This window comes from Aphelocoma coerulescens, chromosome 19 (assembly GCF_041296385.1).
Source record: "Aphelocoma coerulescens isolate FSJ_1873_10779 chromosome 19, UR_Acoe_1.0, whole genome shotgun sequence".
Lineage (NCBI taxonomy): Eukaryota > Metazoa > Chordata > Aves > Passeriformes > Corvidae > Aphelocoma > Aphelocoma coerulescens.
In genome coordinates, this window is record NC_091032.1 from 4,059,544 (window position 1) to 4,076,252 (window position 16,709).

At 50.0% G+C, this 16,709-nt stretch overlaps 1 protein-coding gene across 6 annotated transcripts in view; it reads left to right on the top strand.

Moving 5' to 3' along the window:
• Positions 1-16,709, top strand: part of CAMKK1 (calcium/calmodulin dependent protein kinase kinase 1) — a 94,841-nt gene that overhangs the window by 38,327 nt on the left and 39,805 nt on the right. For all 6 annotated transcript variants that reach the window (XM_069033284.1, XM_069033282.1, XM_069033283.1 and 3 more), the window contains 3 exons: positions 698-1,216; positions 9,865-9,912; positions 11,590-11,643. In XM_069033284.1, the coding sequence (XP_068889385.1) occupies positions 776-1,216; positions 9,865-9,912; positions 11,590-11,643 (543 nt within the window). In that variant the 5' untranslated portion in view covers positions 698-775. The remainder of the gene's footprint in view (positions 1-697; positions 1,217-9,864; positions 9,913-11,589; positions 11,644-16,709) is intronic.

Consider the following 16,709-nt stretch of genomic DNA (forward strand, 5'->3'; position numbering starts at 1 on the left):
TCTTTTCCCGAGGAAAAGCTGATTCTCACCATGCTTTAATCATTAAACATTGTTGATTGTGCAACTCACTATAGTTTTTATACATGGTGGGCAGCAAGATTAACATGTGTTTGCACACAGACTGCAACTGTGTGGGGCCAGGGGCAACCCTGGAACTGGATTTGCTTTTAAATTCTGCTTTTGCTGACTATGTTGGAAATGGCAGTGTGGAAGTCGTCAAGCCTTGGCCATTATGTGACACTCTCTAAGGGCCTACAGGGCAGCAGAGAGACCACTGGGGAGCCCTAAATGGTTATGGAGTTGTTGTTATACTTGTTGGGTTTGAGTATACGCCAGAAGCTCTTGTATCCTATAAATAAGAATTCAAGAGGTCGAAAGTTTGACCCTTGGCCCTCAGCTGTTGGGATGCTTCTCCCAGTATTGTAAGATCTGATTGGCTGTAGGTCTGGCTACAGAAGAAGTTCTCTTTAGCTGTGTCACTTGTTACATACCAGATAAAATCTCATTTTTCTCTCTTTCCTGTCTAGCTCAATGCCTGGGTTTGCCTTTCAGTCTGAGTGCTTGTACCTTGTTTACAGCCTGCCAGTGTTTTGCTATCACTTTCTGGCATGCTGGAAGAAGCCAGAGATGGCTGTTTGGTTATGTTTGTGTTGAGTGAACATTATTGTTATTTACCTCTGTTTGTGATTCCTTTCAGGTATTTCATGGAGCCTTTGAGCACTAACATCGCTGCTCTCTGTGTGACCATCTGAGACCAAACGAGCTGGACACAGCCATGGGGGACTCTGCAGCAAATGCTGTGGATGGAGGCATGGACACACAGACTGAACTGGTGGAGAGGGTGGCAGCCATAGATGTGTCTGTTGTCCCGGACAGAAGTGACCAAAATGGTGAAGACAACCCTGAAGAAAATGACACAGTCTTTTCTGATAATGTAAAGGACATCCAAAGAAATGGAGTCAGCAGTGACATGGGAACCAATGAACTTCTGCCTTCCCAACAGTCAGAAGATACTCACTTGAGGCATATTCCCAAGAGACCTCTAACTAGACCTGGTCTATCAAGTAGGAAGTTGTCCCTTCAGGAAAGATCATCAGGAGGTTATTTGGCTTCTAGCAACACTCCAGGTTGTGGCCCTTATGCCACAGGGCCATCGCCACGTATAATGAGGAGACCAACAATAGAGTCCAATCGGGTCTCTATATCAGACTCTGAGGTAGGCATGTTCTCCCCTACAGCCGAGGTGTTGAGGTAAGGTAAGTCTTTCTCAGGTGGTAATGGGAGCCTTCAGTCTTCTGGAGAAGTGTGTCTGACAGCACTGCTATTTCTAAGTGGGGGGGGAAAAATCCCTGGAACCAGGGATCGTATTAGCTTGGAACTGGAGAGCTGTGCTGGGTGTAGCCCTGGCACTGACATTTGGCTCCTTTAGCCCTCACCTGCCTGGGATAGTCTTGCTAAGGGACCATGACCCCTGTGTCGTGGTAGCAGGCAGAAGGTCTTTCAGGTTGTTCAGAGAAAGGGCTGTGGCCAAATGACTTTGTTCTCGTGTCCCTGCTGCATGTGCCCTTCAGGAATTCACCAGTCACAGCAGCTTTGCTGATGGTACTTTATGGATTTAAACTTCTGGAGATTATGTATCTGCTATTGTGTTTTGCCATAATTGAAGGCACGATTTAATTTTATAAAGAGCTTAAATGCCTGGCTCCTGTCAGGGTTTTCTTTTGTCTTTAAAGCATTTGTACCAGCAGTGCTAACAGAGGGCTGTGACCCTACTCTCCTTCAGAGGGATGTCTGGGTGGCTGTGGTTGTTCTGCAGCTGTTCTGGTCCCAGAGCTGCCCTGGAGGAGCTGTGACATGCTGTCAGTGGTTGAGTGTTTTGATGGAAGTGGGTGATGGTTGCAATTCCCAGTGCTGGGGAGGACAGGGAGCAGAGGGGCTGTTCAGACCACAGTGCCCAGTGTCATGATTTGGATGCCTGCAGCAACACAGGGACCCAAATCACTGGAATTTAGATTTATGCCAGTGTGGGTCCAAGGGACCAGGAGCTTAACATCTGTGTGGCTTGGTGTTTCCCTTTTGAGAAGTGGGTGTTTTCCCCTTGCACACCTGAGAGGATGGAGGTGTGCACAACCAAATCAGCCTTTGTCCTCTGGGGAGTGGTGCAAGTCACATCAGCTGTGGGATGGGTGGTGCATCCCCAGCTGATAGGAGGATACGTGCAGAAGGTGCACTGCAGAGACTGCAGCTTCTTTGACAGCAGCCATATGCTTTAATAAGGGAGGCAGGGAGGGAAAGGAGCCAGTTCTTGGAAGCAGGACGTGACTTGAGTGCCAGCTCTCCCATCCTGCAGTGCTGTGACTGTGCCAGGAGTGAGGCTTTTCTGAAATCTTTCAACGTAACTGCAGTCAAGTGTGACTGGCACATTCCCATCTGCAAGCAAATTCAAAGTACTCCATCCTCTTCCACAACACCTGCATCCTGGGGAGCAAGGGTTACTGCCTGGGGGTGGGAAATGCTTGGTTTGAAATGCAGATGTGGAGCCCTTGTGTCCCTGCTCTTGCAGCAGCTCTTTTCACAGTGCTGCCTTTTTCACGGTCACTTTGATATCACCGAGAGAGCAGTGCTGTGGTGCAGCCCAGCTGCACAGCAGAGCTGTGCTCACTGGAAACCATCATTCATATTAATGGGGAATGGCTGTGGTAGGAGTGGGAAGGGGGCCTGGGTGAGCTGGGAACGTTCTGAGGTGGGCGCTTGCCCTCACAGAGGTGCTCTCAGGAGCTGTGCTGCTCCTTCCCACCTTACAGGGATAGCATCTGTATCCTATAAGGAACAGAAGGATTAGGAAGATGCATGCCTGGGTATGGGTAAAATTTGAGGCTGGGCACTGAATCATGAGCAGTGTGTGTCAGGTGTGTGACAGCAAGGGGAGTGTGCAGCCTGCACACAGCCCAGCTCCAGTGTCACCACTGCTTCTGCCAAGAGGCTGTTAAAGGGTTGTTGTGTTGGGAGGCACTGCCAGTCCACATCCAAGCTGTGCAGCTGAGAGACAGCAGGGAACTCTGAAAGAAACGGAGAGCAGGTCTTTTGTTCTCTGTCAGGGATTCTAAAAGTTACCAGGGTCTCCATGTTGAGGCTTTTGGTGCTACTGGGGATAAAATCAGTCCGTGATGAAAAATACAATCGTGGTGCACTTGGCAGCAGCTGCTGCTGGGTGTCTGTTGGTCACTCTGATATGCAGACCCTCAGTGAGGAGCGAAGCTGGTGGGTCACTGACAAGATCCAGCTCCCCAGTCACAGCATTGCCCTGGCCTGCCTGCAAATGGTTGTGGCACACCTGGTTCTAGGCAGGCTGGACATTCATATTCCAGTCAGTGCCTCTCACCTGCTTAAAGCCATTTTGGAGTTGGTTCTTTCCCCTTGCATTGGGTTTCTGGCATCCTCAGTCAGTGCCTTTCAGTAGCAGACCATCCATTGCTCCAGCTCGTGGCCATTGCCTGGGTCAGTTGCAGTCTGTGCAAAGCTGGAGATGGAGTTCAGGAGCATTCAGGCCTTATCAGTACCCATGTGCAGGCACTGCCTGTCAGGAGCAGGGATGGATGGCACAGCTGCATGTCACAATTTCCTGTTGTGCCGATAGCCATCTCAGAATGAGTCTGCTTCCCTCTCCAGCAGGATGGCAGCTCAGGTCCTGGCTCTTAGTGGTGCTGCATCCTGGGCTGATCTGGAGAAATAATGGAGAGATGTGCTATGCAGAGACAGAGTATGGGGGTACGGCAGAGCTGAATGCTCTGCTTACACTGATGAATTGTGGAAGAACGTTGTGTTCTCTTAGAGACACTGCTGAGCTTTTTAATGCTGGTTTAATACTCGTTCACAGGCTGGGAGGAAAACTTCTGTTCAGGTATGAAGAGGGCCAAGAGCTGAAGCTGAGCCTGTGAGGATGAGGGAGGATTTATGCAGTGCCAGCAGCAGGCAGTGAATTGGGGCTGTCCTGTCACTGGGACTGATTCCACAGACGCTTGCCTGCTGAGCAGGGCTTGTGGATTTATTATTTAGGCAGGTGGTGGCTCCTGGGCTGGCAGGGCTGCAGCAGGGCTTGTTGTCTCACACAAAGGCTATTCCCAGAGACACCAATTAGCCAACTGCCCTTGGACAAAGAGTTGGCAGCTGCTGGTGTCTTGCAGCCACTGCTGACAAGTCTGGATCTGCAATTTTAACTCTGCAAGTGCTATTGTGTTCTTAACTAACCTGATCTGTCATTTCTCTATCAAAAATTGATCTGTACTTTAAAAAGTTCCCTGTTTGTTCCCCTCCTTTCTTAGATTATCCGTGGCCTAAGGCCTGGAAGGTTCTCTCAGTGCCGCCTTCCCTGGCAGGGGTGCCTGATGGGATTCTGCTGCCTTGCTGCCTATCAGGGCTTTGCTCTGACAAGGGAATGGCTTTGCCTTTAGCTGTGGCACAGAAGTGATTAAGCTGAAGCTATTAAGGGTCCATAAAGCTGCAGAGCTGAGGCACAGGCCTCAGAGTTTAGGTTGCTGGCCCACTTTTCCTCTTGATGTGATGTTCCTGGCTCCTGCTCAGTGCTGGCAGCAAGGGCAAGAGGAGAGGATTTTCCTGAGGCTGCTGAAAGCAGCTTCTGCTTTGCTGCCCAGATGATGCCCTGGTGTTTGTATGTACCAGGGAAAGACTCTCTGAAGATGTTTGTACATGGGCATCTTGTCACTGTGTGACTGACAGAGCTTGTCCCATCTAAAAGAGCAGGGTCTGTGAAAGGGGAGAGGTGCTGCTTGTTGGAACGTGGCATTTGAAAGTGCAATGCTGGTGGGTTTGGTTTGGGTTTTTTTAATTTTGCTGTCTTAAACCAACCTTTTTAGGTAGCCAAGAAAATCTTACTTGAAGAGTGGCTAGGAGAAGAATAAATGTGATCTTTTTTCAGGCTTTCTCCCCAGGCCTGCCAGCACAGTTAATTGCTTTATACAGTCTCTTCTCCAGTCTCTTCCAGTTGAATTTCCTCTCCCTTTCATATGTTCCCTTCCTCTCCCTGCATCCCGGTTCCTCTTGCCCTGGTGTCCACATTTGTCTCTCCAGCCTCTGGGCTCAGTAGGAGACTGTTCCAGTTCCCCCTGCCTGGGTGTCTCTGCAGTGGTGGCAATCAGCTGGAGCTATGTGTGCTTCAGCAGGAGTGGAGAGGATGAGTCAGCCCAGTGCCTTCTCCCTCCTCAGAGATGCTCCTGGCCTGTGGATGCAGGGAGGAGAAAGAGCTGACAAAGGGAATTTTCCTATGCTGGATGTCCATGGCTTACTGCAGAAGCATGGAAAATAAATCATGGCTTTGTCCTTTCTGTCCTTGGCTTTCCCTGTCTTTGTCATAGTTCCCTGCTTGTTTGGCCAACTGGTTTGAAGCAACTGGTGTCAAGAGCTGAGAGGCAGTGCCTTGGTGCTGGGCTGATCCAGGTCTCACACTCCTCCAGGGCCTGGGAGCTGCCTGGTTTTCTTCATAGAGTGATTCCCTTGCCATGCACAAAGGTAGACTCAGGTGGGACCAGGGCAGAGGCAGGAACTGAGCTCCTACTCAGCATGGGCTGAGAGCTTCCCCTTCCAGCCCCTACGAGTCTCTGAGATTAATTTCTTCTAGAGGCCTTACTGTGGTGCTCAAACTAGAGCTCTTGAAAAGGTTAAAGATACCTGGAAAGCATTTCTTCAAAGAAGGCTGCCCCACAGGTATTGCTAATTTCTTTTCCTTGGACTAATTAACCTTTAAATAAAGTTGTGTTTCCAGCTTGTCTAAGGGTAAGGTCTGAGAGAAGGAGAAAGCCCAAAGCTGCAGCTGGGGAGGGGCTGAGGAGGGCCTGCCTTGGTCCCACGGGTCCCAACGTCCTCCTCACTCTCCCAGTGATATCCCAGGGACCCAGCAGGTGCCCAGGCTCCTGCATCAGCTCTGGGGTCTCGGGTGGGTGACCCCCAGTGCTGAGCCCCAGTGCTGAGCTCTCTGCCCAGCCATGGCCAGTGCAGTGCAGCAGGACTGGGCTTTCTTTTTGCACTTCTTTTTGGATGTTGTTTAAAAACCTGTTTATTTTTCTTACCACCACGAGGGCTGGGCTTCCTGTCTATCCTTGTCTGTCCCTGAACAGCTGTGTAATTTGAATTCATTGCTGTCTTTAATACCCATTTTCTGGCTTTTATTTTCATTTTGCCTGTTTTCAGAACTGCCTTCACTTCCCTTTCTAGGCAGGATGAGTTTAAACCAGTGTTTCCTCATTTTTCTTCCATGCCTCTCTTTAAAGTGTATCTCTGAATTGCTGAAAATTCTTTTCAGATTGGGGAATTTGGCTTTGTTTAGGGGGCAAAATTCTCCATTATATATGTATTCTCCTTTATATGTATGTAGGCAGTCTGATTGTTTTCAGAAATGTCTGATTTTGGAAATCAGCTCTGGTTCTCCCTTGCCATCCATGCATCTCCCCTGGGACAGCAAAGGCTCAGTTCTCAGTTTCTCAGGGTTTCTGTCACCCAGTGGTGGCCACAGTGGATTTCTGGAACTGGGTCTGGGCTCTGGACTGCACTGTGCTTTATGATTTTTGGCTGATTTTTGTCTTCAGTGGCATTCATTTCCCCCCTTTCCTCTCTTGACTAATACCTTGGACATGTTAACAAAGGGGGCATCTTATTTTTTAAGGCAAAACAATTCCTGCACACTTGGACTGGCTCAGTCTAATTTGGTGACAGCTTTTCATTAAAGGGTCTCATTAAGGTTCTCGCTGTATTTGTATTTATCAGCCATTGCAAATACATTGGCATGTGATGAAATCAAGAGAATTGTACAATGTTATCTTAAAGAAACACTTGCCCAGGGATAGGTGTTTTTCTCTGATAAAGGAATAGGATAATTTTCCCACTTCCTGCAGGAGAACCAAATAACAGAATAACAACCCTGCCAGTCTGCAGCAACACGTGGCAGGAGTTGCTTCAGCTGTGAATTATGGTCTTTTCAGCAAGGGGAAAAAAAAGTAGAAAGCACCTATAATGTGGTTTGATTTTGGCTGTGTTCAGCTCAAGTGCTGGAAGCACGGCAGAAGCTGAGGTGATGGTGCTTCCCACTGGGAATTATCTGAGTGGGGAGCAATGGGGGCATGGGCCAGGTAGGGATGTGGTGGCAGTGAGTGTAAACTCTGGGAGGCTGTGCTGCAGATCTCATTGCCTTTCCCTTGGACCCTTTCTGGGTGCTCCCTCCCAGTGTTTATCCACTCCTTTCAAAAAACTATCCCTAAAGATGGGGGTTCTGGTGTCACAAGCTCCATCTAGCAGCAGTGAAACACCAGAGAGATGCCTCAGGTGGTCAGTCTGGTGGAGGATAAGAATGATAATTTGTGGCCAGAGGTTAAGAGGGATGGTGGGGAGGTCAGAGTCAAAGGAATTGGTGGCTAGGACACAGGGATAAGGCACAGTCCCTCCTCAGCTGCAGTGCACTTTGTGAGGATGGATGGATGGATGGATGGATGGATGGATGGATGGATGGATGGATGGATGGATGGATTGCATTCCACACAAAGGGCTCTGCTCCTTCTGGAGGGAGGGAAAAGATGCCACCATGGCTTCCTTAGCAGTCTGTGAGCAAGAAGAAGCAGCACTTGGTGCTTTAGAGATGCCACCTTGGTTTGAAACAAGATATTGAGTGCAGAGCAAAGAGTCAATGGCTATGTGTGGAAGGCTGTATCTACTCCTGCAAGTGATCTCTGCTCAGGAGGAGGCCTGGTAGCAAGACCTGGTCTTTTCAAGCTTGCTGAAGAGCAGGAGATATGAGGTGGTTGGAGGCTTTCTTGGAGGAATGGTCACTTTTCCTGCCTGCCCCAGCTGCTCCAGTGGGTGTTTCACCCTCTGCAGCACTGCAGTTTTCACAGGACCAGGCAAGGGGTACAAAGCTGAGCACAGGGAAACCAGGAGACATTGTCAGACAAGTGTTCCTGCTGAGTCTGGGAAAATCACCACGATGCAAAGCACAGCCTCACACTGGGAAGTGAATCTGCTGGCACAGTGTTTGCAGGGGAGTTTGTCCTCCACGTGTCCATGCCCTGGGTTCCTGCATGCACCCCCTCCTTTGGGGAGGGGTGTCCTTTCAGGGGCCTCATGCCTTACATCTTAGCTTTTGCTGGGTCATGATTTCTCCTCTCTTGGTGCTCCCCGTTCTGATGGATTGGTTTTTACCTTTGGAAAGACATGTGCTTTGCTAGCAGCAGAGTTGATACACTTCTATGGCCCCATTACTCACAGTTGGCTGCTCTTCACTGTCAGGGAGGTGGAAAAAATTTCCTTCCCTGGCAACAAGATCAAGATTTAAACCATTCCTTGTATTCCTGACAAGCCACTGCTTGTAGGCTTTAAAAGTTACCAGTCCCCCATTTCTTTACTTTTTATTGTGACAATCTCTTGAGTTAGGAGCATTAGGAATGTTTTCTGGTTGGTGATGGGGAAAAGTCAAAATGACCATTTCCCACACCTGTGCTGGGTCCTGAGAGGCAGAGGAGTGTTGCTGTCAGTGGGAATGCTGCCTGGAGCAGGGACTCTGACACCCCCTGTTCTTACCAGTGGTCTGAAGGAATCTGGCACTGCTTTTATGTTGTGGTGCTGCTTCTGTAGATGGCAGGGATATTTTGAGGTTTATGGGAAGGCTAATCTACCTGTCTGCATGTTTTATATCAGCTTTGTTCCCAAAGAAGTGCAGAGGCTGGCTGTGAATTTCCAGCCTGCTTTAGTGTGTGGCAGTCTTGGGGAGAAATGTTCAGAAATGCTGGCTGGGGAAGAGCATCCCGTCTAAGGCTCAGCCCACACCCTGTCCTGGCGTTGGAAACTCCTCCTTTTCCTCACCCCACCAAATCTGAGGCTCTTCCCTCCCCTGCAGTGCAGTTCAGTGCTGTGTTCAGTGAGGACCAAGGCAAACTGCCCTGCAGCCCACTCTGCCTGCTGCCAGCACTGCAGAGGTCCAGCTCTTTGCCAGGAGCTTAGCTCTGCAGCAAGGTGTGTGCTGTGCTGTCCCCCACAGACCCCCTCAGCTGCTGCTGCTGTGGAAGTGTTTTCCTTTAAGCAGTACAGTTCTAAAGGAAGGGTGGGTTTTATGTCAGGTGGCTGCAAGGATCTTCTGTTCCACCTTGTTTCCCCCCTTCACTGGTCCTGGTTTGTGGAGGAGCTCAGCACCCCCTCATCACATCCCCACCCCGTGGGGTTTCAGTGCTGGATTCCTTCCAGCAGAGATCAGACCTGCTCTGGGGTGATTTATTTTAGCAAATACCATATCGGCTGAAGAGAATCCACTGTTTGTGTGGCACAGCAGAGGAACTTGGCTCTGTGTGCTCCCCTGGAGGAGCAGCCCACGATCCAGGTGAGGATTCCTCTGGGTGCAGCCACAGCTGTCATGCACGGCCACAGAGTGTCCCTGTCTTTGCCAGGCTGATGTGGGGAAGGGCACGGGTTCATGCTGTGATCCTGGGGTGGATGCTGGGAGCTGCCAGGCCATGAAAACCCTGGGAAGCTGGGAGAGGGGTTTTCCTGCCTGGTACTGGGCACAATCCAGTAGAGAGGGTTAATGTAAACAGGTCAGGGGCTGCTGTCCGGCCCCCTGGGCTGAACCTAGAGCAGTGTTGGGGATTTGGGGTGGTTTTACACCAGCACAATCAGAATCAGAGTTCAGCCCATAAGTATTTTCTCTTGGGTTGTCAAAAAAAAAAAAAGCAGTGCTTATAGTGTAACATACACCAGTTTAAGTAAGATTAAGTCTTTAATTATTCAGCACTCTGCCGCTACTTGAACCTGATTCAAACTCAGTCATTTCCTTTACCAGTACTCTAATTATGTTCTCCTTTTGATCTGCAGGACTGTGTGCAATTAAACCAGTACAAGCTGCAGAGTGAAATAGGCAAGGTATGTACTGGGGCTCACATTGGTCACACCAGCTTGTGTCACACACATGAGCAGGGGTGGAAAGGCTGTGCCAGCCCAAGGGATGTCACTGGCCAAGACTCCTTGCAAGTTGTGTTTGGTTGGGGGTTTTTTTGGGGGTTATTATTTTGAGCAAGTTTTGTTCAAGGTCACAGTGGAGTTGCTTCCTTTGAAATCTAAATTTATTTTTCCTCCCTCAGAAGGTGTTTGAGCTGGCTCCCTTTCAGGGTGTTTGCTTGCCAAATGTAACACTACAGCCTTTGATGCATTAATACAACACAACAAGGAAAATAAAATTTTTTAAAAACCCAAAAAGATGATCAGGACAGATGTTTGGTCCCCATCAGGACTAGTTAAAGTTTTTACGTCATGTGAAATGCTTGTTTAATTCTAGTGCACATTTAAAAGCTGCAGAATGATTCAAAAGAGATTCCTCTAAAGTTATTTAGAGGTCTGGGCTGGTGAGCAGCTCAGACACCTGCACATTTGGCCATGTGCCACCGTTGCAGATGGGTCCACGAGCAGTGGTGCTGTCTGGAAGCCGTGTCTGCCTCTGCAGCTGGAACATTGCAGTCAGAGGAGGCTGCACCCTGAGCTGCAGAGACCTTCACCAGAAGTTTCATTAGCCCAAATACCTCCAAAACAAGAGGCCCCAGGCACCCCCACCATCTGTGCTGTGGGCTGTGCACTTGGCTGCTGGCAGGCAGGGAGCAAGGCTGGAGGCACCACTGCTGGCACAGCAGATGCCATCCCCAACTCACACACAGCTTCAGACCCACTTAGGACTTCTGTATGATTTAAGGAGAGTGTGAAACCTTCTCTCAGGTGGATTTGTCCCTGCCTTCTTCCCTGTGGGTCACAGCAAGCAGATGGGCACTGTGAGGTTGGTAGAGGGTCTGCTGGACTTGCTGTGCTTCTGGATCAGCCAGGTGGCTTGTTGGTCTCCTCTGAGACCGGGACCTTATTTCAGCTCTCAGTGAAGTCAAGAGAAATATTTTGAAGGCTCCAGTGTTCATGCCACTCATTTATTCAACAGGCATCTGTCAGGGGTGATACCTGGTCGTGGTGTCATGTCTCGCTTGCATAACATGAGTGTTTACATGGAACTTTGACAAAACAGCAGTTTGGATGGGGCTTGGCTTCAGGCTGTCCCTGGAGCTGTGGATACAGCAGCAGTTCAGGTCTGCATCTCCCTGGGCAACATGTGGCACGTGGAAGGCAGGTCATCACTGAAGTCCATTTGCTCTCAAGAAAGGGAGAGGTCTTGTGCTGAAAATGGTCTTGTAGTAGAACAGGAAAGGTGTTCATGTAGAATATCCAAATTTGCCCCAAAAAAATATGCTTGAAAATTTTTCTCTCTGCTCCCCACCGATGTCTGAGTTCAGACAGACATAGTGGCTTTGGCTCAGGGCTGGAGATGATGGGCTAGCACTCAGCTCCTCCAGACATTGATAATCCTCCAGTGCCCCATGGCTGCAACAGAGCTGCCAAAATGTACAACCTCGCCGTAGGGCTACATCACCTGCAGACTGCTCGGGGGTCAGCATGGCCTGGGGCCTTGGAGCTGTTTTTATCCCAGCTGTGGTCTACCAGCCTCGAGCAGCAAGAAGATGAGGTGAAGCTGCTGAACTGACTGTGCAATTCCTGTTTATTTTTTAGGGTTCCTACGGCGTTGTGAAACTGGCCTACAACGAGAACGATGACAAGTATTATGTAAGTGTGTCTCTCCTCTGCTCCTCTTTGCTGCTCCTGTTGCCTCCCTGAGAGCTGGGTCCTCTCTACCTGGCTGCTCTCAGCATGTGCACTTCTGGTTTGGGTGGCTTGCAGGGAGCTGAAGCTCCCGCTGGGCACGGAGCCGCTGCGCGCGGGAGGGGACCGGGTGGGTGCCTTATGTAACAGGCAGGCTGCAGAAGCATGTTGCTGATTTGCCTTGGCATTTTCTAGCTATGAAGCAGGTCACCTGAAATTAGAGGCATGTGGGTGGTGGTATTCAGCACCTGCTGTGCATTGGAAGCCTGGCCTGGAATGAGCAGGCGTTTTGTAAGGAAATGGGGGCGTTTCTCAGGAAAATGCTGAACAGTGTGGTGTGGCTGGGCAGTGCCAGGCTCCCTGCATCTTAGCCCCTTGGGGGACACTGAGCGAGGCTCACTGTCAGGGCATGAGGTGTAGGGTGCAAGACAGAAGGCAAATCTTGGGTTTTAATGAAGCCAGAGTTGGAGAGTTTCATATTCTAAAAGGCTGCTTATGCTGAAGGCTCCTGTTCTGTGCCTCCTCTTTCAGAGGCAGGTGAATCCCAACCATCCCAGCTGGGATTCCTGCAAAATCTGCCTGCAGATGTGCTCATGTCCCTGGGCTTGCCCTGTGGCTTGTTTTGTTCAGGCTGAAAGCAGGAGCTGGAAGGAAGGAAAACTGCCTTCCTATGTGTGGCTGTGCCTGGAGGCTTCTGGAAAGAGCTTCCAGCAGTTTCTGATGGATCCCAGGGCAGGAATCTGCTGAGCAGAGCTGCGTGGTTGCAGTGCTGTTGAACCTGAACCCGACACAGCCCTGCCAGAGCTACTGTTCCACACTGCATTTGGTGAGAGAGTCTGGCTGTTGCTCCTGCATGGGGATGAAAATGGGCCCATCAGAGCACCCAGACAGTCTCATGAGCTGCTGCTTGTCCCTGCTGGCCGTGGGACAATGGGGAATAAGATATGTTGTGGAATGCAAAGCATGCTCATTCCCCACTGCTCCCCAGATAGGTTTTCCTCCCTCACTCCTGGATTTACAAGTGACACACGAGGTTGAAAGGGTCAGGTGGGAATTGTATGCCCGTGGGTATTCCTTAGCCTTTCCGTGCTTCCTGCGGGTGTGAAACTGCAGCAGGAATGTCTTGAAATGAGGGACGGAAGAGATGAGACAAAAATCTGGACAAGGTGGCCTGGAGCTGGCCAAAGAAAGGAGCCACAATTCTTTCCATCTCCCATCCTTTCCAAGCTGACTCACAGCCACACCGGAGCTGTTTCCAATGGCTCCCTTTCTCTGCTGCCCTCCAAATCCTCCCTGCCATGCCCTGCAGCAGGATGGTTTGTTCTGCAGAGTGATGGTGCCAGCCCTGGCTTCCCTGATCCATCTGTCCCACCAGCACAGGCATGCCAGGGCCAGTAGCACGGAGTGGGAATGCATCACATCCGTAAATCGTGTTTGTTTCCAGCTGAAAATATTTTTCCTTTGAAAACTGTAATCCTTACATTTTGGCACTGCCCTTTTGTTCATTTGAGCTGTCCCTGTGGGCAGGGCAGCAGTCACAGCTCGGCAGGGGAGAGCTGGGTTTAGGATAGCATTGCCTGCTGCATTCCTGTCCCTGTTTTGGATGCAGATGAGCTCCATGGATGTAGATTTAGCTGGTCAAATAAAAAACAAAAGTGAAAGCCTGTGTGCAAGTTAGCCTGGTGTGTGTTAGTTAATCCCCATTTAATCTTGGTTTCTAATCTAAGCAAACACTTTAAAGGTGCTGCAGCCTGGGAGGGGCTCTGTGCCTGGGGGCTGTTTGAGCCTCACCTGAAGCCAGGCAGGGCATGCAGACCCCTTTAGTGCCAGCATTGCAGGGATGTGCTCTTTGCTTCACCCCATCCTCCTTTTGGAGCTGAGCTGGATCCCAGTTGGGATCCTGGAGCTGTGGAGGTGGTCCTGGGAGGTGCATGGAGAGATGGGCCCAGGGCAGTGCCTGCTGTGCGTGGTTGTGGTGGTGTCTGTGCAGGAGAGGAGGGGGCAGGCGGCTGCACTGCTGGGAAAGGCAGTGACCTCTGAACTCTGTCCCATGTCCTTGTTCGCCTCGTGGCTGGGACAGTGGGAGATGTCCCCTTCTCCAGCTTCAGTCACATGCCTGGCACCCCTCATCCTCCCTTACTGCCCGTGCTTGTGTTTTCCGGGAGGGCAAGCCGTGATGGAGACACCTCTGCTTTTCCAAGGCATTAAACCAGCTCAGGAGCTGGCAGACTTTTCAAAGAAACAGTGCCAATTGCATAACTGGCTAATGGTGGCTTAGATCCCCACCTGCCTGGTGTGCCTGACCCTCGAGCTCTCCCAGAGCTGAGACAACTTCCATCCTGCCCTGCTTATCCTTCCCATCCCGGGCTGTTCCTCAGCAGTGCACCCCGACCCCCGAGGGTACCTAATGCCTCTTACCAGCAGTTAACAGAAGCAATTGTGATTCTAACAGTTGGGAAGAGCCTTTTCTGTGTGTTTGTTTTCCCCCAGATTTAGCTATGGAGGGTGTTTTTTGACTCTGTGGTGAAAAGCAGTAAGAAGTTAATTGGAGGAAATCAGCCCTTGGTTGGCCTTTAGTGAGCAAGGCCAGGGTGGACAGGGCTTGGAGCACTCTGGTCTAGTGGAAGGTGTCCTTCCCCATGGCAGGGAGTTGGAACTGATGATCTTTAAGGTCCCTTCCAACCCAAACCATTCTATGACACGCTGTTTCTGTAACTGATTTACATTTGCAGTGGTTTAGCATGAGGCCAGGGTGTTGCTGCCCTTGTTATTGTCTTTGAGCTAGTGTGCTGCAATAACAAGGACCAAAATTGTAAAGAAATAAGAAAAAAATTTGTTTTGGGGTCTAATTCAGAGTGTGGCTCCTGATTCTTGCTGAGGTGTGGGACCCTTTGCTAGCTCCCTTCAAAAAGGCAGAGTTTATAGGGACCAAGAACTGAACATAGCTCCTGTCAAAGCAAGAGGAAAGATTGCTTCTCCTTTAATGAGTTTCAGATCTGGCCTAGAATTAGGAAAAACTCTCAAGAAAAAAATTCAATCACCACATTTGGGAAAAAATGTAGATGGATTGTATTTACTTTGTGGGTTTTTTACCTTCCATTAAAGATGAGGGAGTGCTTCTAAGAGCTTTGCCCTTGGTTGCTGTGAGCACCCGCAGTGCCTGGGAGGGCTGTAAAAGTGCCCTGGCTCTCATCAGTGGATGCAGGGAATGTGTTAGACCACGGAAACTGGAATTTCTGCACCAGGTATGTGACCATGTGCTCCCTCCAAGGACGAGACCCTGCTGGAAAGCAGAGCTGGCTGCCAGAGCAGAGGACCCTGCTGCTCCTGGGGCACACAAAGCTGTTACAGCAGCTTCTGTGGAGCTCTGCCAAGGAACCCTTTACACTGGAAAGGTTTCAGTGTCTCAGTTTGAAGGAGATGCTTTGACGATGACTAGGGGAAAAAACAAAGGCCAAGTTCTGTGAAAAAGCAGCAAATAGAAAGCAAAGGCAAATGTGTCCTGGCAGAGATCTAGATTGGAATCATTGTGCTGATGGAATTTGATTCTTTGATGCCTCAGGTCATGTCTTCCTCCTATTTTCAATTTCTAAATCAGCTTGCAAAGAGAAGTGGTTATGATGGGCATTTTTTATGCTACTGCTGGAATAAGGCAATAGCGTTTAGGTTGTCAGTGGATTTTTCTTTTTTTCATCCTTCTTTTTTAATCTTGTTTCCTAAGAAACAAGATTTGTATGATTGTGGTCTCTGCCTCTGTTTGTACCTAACAATCTTTGCAAGGAGGGCTGTTTCCTACCAAGTCTCAGTGATGGGGAGAAATTCCTTCCAAGTTTATAGAAGCAGTGGCTGAACAAAGGGCTGCTGCTGAGACAGTGGCCAGCAGCAGCAAGCCTTGAACTTTCCAGCCCCTGGAGAATCCCCTTTGGTTGCCATCCAGGTGGAAAGGGAAGGCACAGCTCCTGTGTTTCCCATCCTCTTGCTCACATAACAGCTGCTGAACCACTGCCAGCTGCACTCCAGAGCAGTGAGGAGCAGGGAAGTGCTCTCTGGCTTGCTCTAACACCCCGTGCTGTCCAGCTGAGGGCTTGTGAGGGGCTGGGTCACCCGGGGTAACAACAGGATCCTTGGGAGGCAGCTGGGGACAGGCGAGCTCCAGGACAGCATCCCTGCTCTGGTGGCATGGCATGGATGGGGCACAGCCTGGTGATGCAATTCTGCTGATGGGACAAAAGGTTACAAATGCAGGAGCAGGATTTTAAGGCTGTGGCAGCTAATCCTGCCTGGTTTAGGATTTTCTTTCTGTTCATAACACTCCTCTCTCCGAGCAGAGCTTCCCTCTCAGCTGCTTTGTCTGAGGGATGTTGTTGTTAGGCAGGACAGGTGAGGAAGGGCTGGAAACACTCTCTGGTCTGTTCAGCATTCCCACAGTGTGCCCTCATGCACTGGTAGAGGATTTAGGTGGATAGTAGGGACCTCTGAGCAGCATCCCACTCCCCTGGGAGCTGCAGATAGGGACTGTGCACAGGCTTCTGCCCTTGCACTACAAGTCTCTCCCTTAGCAAATAAAATTACATTCTAAGCACTGTGAGAGCATCACCAAGGACAGGTGATAGGTTCCCTTGGCTCAATCATTTTGTCACCCTTCCCTCCCAAAACAAATGGCCATTTTGCCGTTGTCATTACCCGCAGCTTGTGGTCTCGCTGTTGTGAAAGTTGCTGTGTCACAGGCATTCCTCCTCTCCATAAGCTTGGGATCTCCTTTCCCTCACGCAGCTTCCCTGTGGTTTCCAGCTGTAAGGCTGATAGGAAGAGAGCAGTAAACTTAGATAATAAACATACATCAGAGAAAAGCACACAGTTCCTGCTGCTTCTCAAAGGGAAACGTCAAGACCCACGTCCACATCGGGAGGAGGATGTATGGAGGAAATCTCCAGGCTCCCTTTTCCCGAGAAGACTGAAGCAACACTCGCCTGTGCAAAGGGAAAATCCCTCAGCTTGGCTCTGAGCTGGTTCTTTATCAGAAAGGCATT